Raw genomic sequence first — 7,319 nt, forward strand, 5'->3', positions numbered from 1 at the left:
TAAATTAAAAAGTTGTCCAATAAGTAAAAATGTTAATAATGTTCTCCTGCACCTTTTAAGGCACTGCCTATCCAACTGGAACAGCTTTACACTTGTTACAGATACACCACACATAGGCAGTCCGTTATTTTGTTATTGTTTTGAATATACTAAAACCGTGGCGAGCTCCGCCTACTGGCTTCAGCTCTTACAGTGGACTAGATGGCGTGTCTCCTGTTCTATGCGACTCCCTACCCCATCCTTTTCTTTTTAATAGCGTTGGCTACTGTTTTGGGTGTACTAAAACGGCAGCAAGCTCCGCCTACTGGCTTCAGCCCTTATAATGGACTAAGTAGCCCCCCCCCCCTCGGCTTTGTGACGTTATGCCTTTCCCCAATCTCCTTGTTTGCGATAGGCTCTTCCAGCTTTCTTTCTCCGGTGTCATTGTGACATACCTTCCTGTTTCCGTCAAGATTCAGTCAGACACTAGACAGTGCAGTCCCCCAAGGAGGTTGGTAGTTCGTACTAAATGTATGTGATCCCAGGACTTTTCCTCTTCTATATTTCTTTCCGAAACTGTTGTCGTTGTCCTGTTAGTCCACTTGACTGTATAGACACAAAGGTTAATAAATAATGACAGAATATAACGATGATACCTTTTAATTGGACTAACAATGTTTTCTGGCTAGCTTTCAGGAACTACAATATTCTTTCTCGGGTCAGAATAGTAGGAGCAGAACATGGTAATAATAGGATATATAAAATTATTCAGTGACATTCTGGGTGGGGGGACAGGGTCATGTTATAAAGAAGCCCAAGGCACACTTTTGTGGGGAAGCAGAACAGAGTACTACATCAATGACCTTTTGATCAGAAATGTTTAAAAATTCCCTTTTAATATCATGAAGTTTAAGACCTTTGCAGATAAAAAAAAAAAAAAAAAAAAAAGCAGATACTTGAAACTATAAAGAAAAATCTTAACAAACAGCTGGGTATTCTAACACATTCAGTCATAAACGTCTACTGCCAGTCACCCACTTACCTTGCAAGGCTTTTATAATTCACTTACATGTTCTAGTATTGCTCTCTCTTGCTCCTGAAAGGTTTTCTTTTTCTTCTGTTTTTTTTTTTTGGGGGGGGGGGGGGGAGAGTTTAACTCTTGCCTGTGCAGTGGTTGCTCAAGGTGCATTACAGTTGACTACAGTTAAAAGATGTAATTTAGTCAAAAATGAATCATTTTATATATATTTTTAAATCAGTTTTTACTTATTAACCTTTATTTCTATTCCCTCTTACTTTTGAGGCTGTTGCCTTTCTCTGGTGTGTATGGGCTGATTCAGGCACCATGATGGCTTAATTCTTCTAGTTTGCATGGGCCTAGTTGCTTTTTTATGGTCTGCATAGATATTGCATTATTCTTTCCTTTTGACAATGTGGCTGATTCCTCATGGGTGTATTCCTATCTAGCCAACCCAAGCATAGGGACATTGTCCCATTGTATGTTTTTAGCAATAAAATAGAAACCAGTTTATTTCACTGTATTTCAGATTTAGCAACACTGGATAGACTGTTTTCATGACAAGATGGCAGATCTGAACAAGCAGCTACAGGAATACTTGGCACAATCCAAAAGTGGTGGGGTGAGATCTGTTGCAGTCCCAGTCGGAGGCACGTCACTGACGTCTGGGGAGCCTGAAACGCCAAGTGCTGGAATTCGTAGGTGGTTGGACCGGGTGAACCCTTTTTCAAGTGAGCAGAATGCCGGCCCTAGCACAAGCCCTGGAACTGCATGGCCATGGTCCCCAGAGCCAGACCCATGCCTGCCAGGCTTATCTCGCTGGCAGCGACTGGTGGCAAGTGGGATGTGTGTGCTGATGGCAGCTATCTGCTTTGGTCTGGCTGCCCTATACATACCAGTGCTGTTGCTCCGGGCTCGCAAATTTGCTCTTCTTTGGTCACTGGGCTCAGTCTTTGGTCTGGCAGCTGCTGCATTTTTGCGGGGGCCCAGCCGTGTGCTGCGGGAGCCGAGTCTGGGTAGTGTTCTGTACCTGACTGCTCTCTGCAGCACTTTGTATTCTGCACTGAGCCTGCATAGCACCATCCTTACAGCACTAGGGGCAGCCACACAGATTGCAGTCATTGGTGGTTACTTGGTGACTCTGGTGCCGGGTGGGAGTGCTGGGATGCGTTACCTGGGGAGTCTTGTCTGCTCCTTCCTCCAGCGGAAAGTATCCAAGACATTGCCCGTGTGAGCACTCTAAGGCGTGTAAAATTTACATAAGTCATATGAATCAAGGCCGGACACTTGAGAGGAGCCAGAGTGTTAATTAATGAGTATGTGGAGCTCGTGATTTAGGATTAAGACTGTGTTAGTGTGCAACACTCAATGTGTCAAGAAGAGGGAGACAAGCATAGAGGTGACTTGTTTTGGGTCTACAGAGAAGAAGGATCCATGACCTCTGAGGGAAGGTATGCAAATGGATGTTTCCCTTAATTTCTTGCTCTGTGCTGATTCTCCAAGAAGGTGTCAAAGTTGCCCAATATTAAGTCTCTCCAGACCATGTTATGAGGACCACAGACATTTCATGCACAGAAATCTTGTCAGTTTGTTGCACAGTGTCTTAGGTATAAATGGGTTAAACAGTACATTCTTGTTCTGAAAATGATTATGGGAACTGTACTTTTGACCAGGAAATCTTGGTGTGTTTGAAGTGGATGTTCAAGGCCTGATACACCATAAAATCCAGTCTACTGTCTTTGTGCAATGATGGTAAGAAATAGTATTTGTTCAGAAGATAACCAAGATTGAACTGCATGACTATCAACTAATTAAGTTGTGGATATAATACTACTACTTGTAACTAAACTCTTCACAGAACATGAGACTTTTGGTGTCTTTGGAGATCAGTTTATTATCTAACAAGGACAAGTTTCCAATTTTAATGGTGGGTATTCTTTTAAGGTTACTGTTGGGATTTGGAATGGTGTGCTACAGGAATTGTCCCTGTCCCCAATTTTATTTAAAAAAGCTTTGAGTTTGAATTAGTATTACTCATTGAGGAGGCTAGTATTAGTGCTCACTTCTATGCAGATGATATTCTGTTATTGACTCTGATTAAAAGCATTCACAACCTGACTTTGTGCCTTTACAAAATTGTCTAGAAAAGGTCCAGGGATGGTTGATAGTAGACTGGCTTTAAATACAGCCAAGACGGTGGCCTGTTGGATTTCTGGATGTGTTTCACACCCAGGGATTCATCCAGTGGTATGGGGCAGACCTGTTGTCCTAGTGGATTTTTTTTTTAAATACCTGGGAGTATTGATAGCTTTGATAGCTTATCAACTGACTTTAAGGCCCAGGTATCTACCAAAGTGAGAAGAGGTTTCCATGCTCTATGATGAGAGCAGCTAGGAATTTTTTTTTTTTTTTTGATACGAGAACTTTCTATTATTTTATTCATGGCTTGGTGATATCCGTATTGGATTATGCCAACGTAATATACACTGGCTGTCGGACTCTAAGGAAATTTCAAATGCTACAGAATGCAGCAGTGGGGTTGTTAGCTAGGGCGCGGATCAGGGATCAAGTGACTCCATTATTTATAAGGTTTCATTGGTTGCTGATCACATACCACATTCAATATAAAATCTTAACATTAAGAGCTATTCCCTCTTATCTGACTCCAGTGGTGGTGCCATATGTACCTGCGTGAGCATCTCAACAGATTGTAGAGCCTGTTTGCCTATGCATGTAAAAGACATTTAAATTTTTTTCTAAATCTCTCTATTTTAGTTTGGCTTTTGGCCTTCCTGAATAGTAGCAAAAAATGCAGGCAAGAAAAAAAAAATTATTTTATTTTTTAAAATCTTACAGGAATGAGGGAAGTTTGTTATTGCGGTTGAATCACTTTTTATTTATGGCAATCTGTTTCTTACTCTTTTTTTCTTTTGTTGGTTTTGTACACTGTTTAGATCTTATTTAAAGTGTTAAGTGGTGTAGTAATCTTGTAATAAACATAAACTTTAAAAACTGAGTTCATACAAAGCACTGGAAACTTGACATAGCAAAGGGAGACCAAATTCTAACATGGATGTGCTGTGCATGTCCTTCCTTAATAGCTCGGTGTTAATTCTTGCTGACCCTGGAAGTTGCTGATGGATTGATAACTCATTTACTAACTGCCCATATTTTCTGAAAGAATTCTGCCTTCTCCACTAAAGCCCAAACTGCTCAGTGTATTTTCCTCATGGATGTGTTTTTGCTTTTCCTGACCCATATACTTCCTCCACTCTGGTAGGACCCTGCCATCTTTTTTTATGGCCTGACCAGGACAGATTTAGACTGCCCTGTGTTGCAAATTGAGTGCTGCTTACGGAGCTTTCACTTTTCTGATCCACTGCCTCTATTTCACATATGCAGAAACACCTGTAATACGTTGCACAAAAGAACATACTTACAATACATTTCACTTGGTTGCTAAAGACTGGCTAACAAATTAAAAAAAAATGTCCTAGATATATTCTCGGGGCTTCATTGTAAAACATATTTCAAGGACATGACATGGGGAAAATCCTTTGGAAATTTTGCTTTTATATATCTATGCCTTTCTGAAACATCTGCCTTCCTATCTTTGGTTCATGTAGCATCTATGAAATGTTTACATAAAAGCCCTTGAATTCATCATAGAGCACAGGAACTGAGAGTTCCGGAAATCTTGAGTCCTGGTGGAGAATTTCCTTGAGCTGATGGCATGAAAAACTGTAGATCTGTCTTAATGCAACCTAAACTATGGCAACAATTTATACAGAATGTAACATCTGTACTGTTTCTAATACTGATTTGATGAAGTGAAAAAGGCTTTGCTTTTCAGAAGCCAGCATGGACTGGCCCTAGTGATGAGAGGATAATTGAACTGAACCCTTACTTTACCCTCACCCCAGCTCAACAAGAGATGACGTCTCATTCCCTCATGTGCAATAGTTCCAAAATAAGACAAAAAGCACCAAGAGCCTTCAGAGACGGGACAGTTCTTTATTAATAAAAATCAGTTTTCCAATGTGGACCTGACACGGGCTATGTTTCGGTGCATAGCGCCTGCCTCAGGGGTCTGTGTTAAACATACATAAAAATACATAAATCAGATAATAATATTAAAAACTTAACATAAGTAAATCAACCAATCATAATATAACGATAAAACAAGTATATAGACAATGACTAAAAAGTATAATAAGTTAGAACCAACAGAGATAAAGAGACTATTATACCCATGCCTCGATGTTGTGCGTGTTACTGGAAAACTTAAAGGTGCATTACAGATAAATTGTATAGGCAAACAGTTCTTAAACCAAGTATAGAGTTGTGTAAAAAAAAAAAAAAAGTTAGTACATGGATGAGAGAAAAAATAAAAATAAATAACCATACTGATAGTATCTGAAATTAAAAACTGCACACATGTGATCTTTATAAACATTAGTCTCTTTGTTACAGACTCTTACAATCCAGTGATTTCTTTTTTAGTTTAACAAAAGCATGATACTTTTTATTCATTGTCTATATACATGTCATTGTTATATTATGATTGGTTGATTTACTTATGTTAGTTTTTAATATTATTTATCTGATTTATGTATTTTTATGTATGTTTAACACAGACCCCTGAGGCAGGCACTGTGCACCGAAACACTGCCCAGGTTGGGTCCACATTGGAAAATTGATTTTTATTAATAAAGAACCGTGTCCTGTCTCTGAAGGCTGTTGGTGCTTTTAGCTATATTTTGGACTTTGTTCTGTACTTTGGAACCTCTCTGTATTGTTACTTCCACAATAGTTCTAAACATTGTGTATGAAAATGGACTTTTATTCATGTTTGCTACTGTGTATTTTATTGGTATTACAGAAAAATGCTCCTTAAGATGCACATTGATAATAGCACATAATTGCAGGCTTTCTTGTGCCTTATGCCTTTTAAAACTGAAAATAAAATACAATTGGTAAAAATCTAATGGCCTAGAATAAAAGTATTTTATGAATTTTTAAAATTAGTACCTTTTTGTTAATAGCCTGTTAACTGCTACGGTTAAGTGTGATATGGTTCAAGAACCTTTGCCTTCTAGCGCAGAGAAATTAAAAATGGCTCTTGCTTTAAACAGTGATATATATCTGCTATTTTTTTAGAAAACAATTGTATGGATGCTGAAGAACATTCTTAGTACTTGTACTTGTAACTGTATCGTTAAGTTTAGTTTCCCTAAGCTGTAATACACATTCCTGTTTTACCAGTCTAAACTCTGGTCTTTTGTAGATTTAGTAACTCCTTAGTGGCTGATCAAACAAATCCAGGCTTCCCTCATCTAGCCAAATGCTTGGGAGGAAAAACAGTACAGTTCCAAATCTTTTCTAATTTTGGTACCACTAATTGTAGCTAGTCATTGCTCACCAAATAAAATTAAACTTATTCAGAACTGTGTGGTTGCTTGCATTGCCTGAGAAGACTTTCATACATTCACCAGTTTTAACAGTATGTGCCAGATCTATCTGAGTGCTGGAAAGTCTGTGCACAAGAAAATATTTGAGTAAGGCTGTGAGGTGTTGTGTCTCTGAATCTCAGCATGTGCATTAAGTAACCTCTGGCAAACAAGTTTTTTCTTTGGTAGGTGCATGTTGAGCTCTGTTCCTATGCAGAGCTTGGTTTGTGTAGGTACAGGGAATAGTCTGTGCCCCAAGGAACCCAAACCAAACCCTTTGGCACAAGAAGATGCAGCCAGAATCATAGTGGAGGTGACATGCCACAGGGATCCTTTTGCCTAAATGATGGCATTCCAGAACCAGACCAACCATAGAAAAGCCTCTATGTTCACAAAGCCAAAACCAAGAGGGAGGAGCAGAGAAAAAACAAAATCAAAAGGCTTGAGCCTAATATTTCATTCTGGGCTGTCTTCCCCTGTAGAACATTTACTGGGAGCTGCTACAGCAGGAAAGCAGGGACACTATCCTGCTTATAATCGAAAGACAAAAACGCCTATAGTACGACCTAAATCGGGAGATAGACGTTAATCTCACAAAAACGAGTAAATCCATATAATGGAAACCAATGTTTCAGTGCGTCCGTGTCGCTCGTACGTTCACGTAAAAACGTCCAAATAAGAGGCGTGTTAGGGGCGGTGATACGACGTGGACGGGTACAACGTATAACGAATAGCGAAATGGCTCTGGTTGAGCGGGAAGATGGGCGTAATATGATGGACCCGAAATAAAAGCGACCAGAGCAAGGGGGAAAGCGTCTTTAGACCCATTAGCGATTGTGCGTAGTTGGAGAGTGGCGACATTGTTGGTGGAA

The 7,319-nt window shown here is 39.5% G+C and overlaps 1 protein-coding gene across 2 annotated transcripts; it reads left to right on the top strand.

The window, feature by feature from the left end:
• Positions 1-437: 437 nt before the first annotated feature.
• On the top strand, positions 438-6,437 carry SFT2D3 (SFT2 domain containing 3). 2 transcript variants are annotated; one of them, XM_030216528.1, is made up of 2 exons: positions 438-490; positions 1,527-6,437. In XM_030216528.1, exon 2 carries the CDS (start codon positions 1,563-1,565, stop codon positions 2,229-2,231), a length of 669 nt encoding a protein of 222 aa, XP_030072388.1. In that variant the 5' UTR covers positions 438-490; positions 1,527-1,562; the 3' UTR covers positions 2,232-6,437. The 2 variants fall into 2 exon arrangements, with proteins under 2 accessions (XP_030072388.1, XP_030072390.1); XM_030216530.1 differs by having other exon boundaries at positions 449-510.
• Positions 6,438-7,319: the final 882 nt, after the last annotated feature.

Source organism: Microcaecilia unicolor, chromosome 10 (assembly GCF_901765095.1).
Source record: "Microcaecilia unicolor chromosome 10, aMicUni1.1, whole genome shotgun sequence".
NCBI lineage: Eukaryota > Metazoa > Chordata > Amphibia > Gymnophiona > Siphonopidae > Microcaecilia > Microcaecilia unicolor.

What these genes read in the sequence shown, in the direction of transcription:
- SFT2D3 (XM_030216528.1), top strand. Translation starts at nt 1,563, where the DNA reads ATGGCAGATCTGAACAAGCAGCTACAGGAATACTTGGCACAATCCAAA.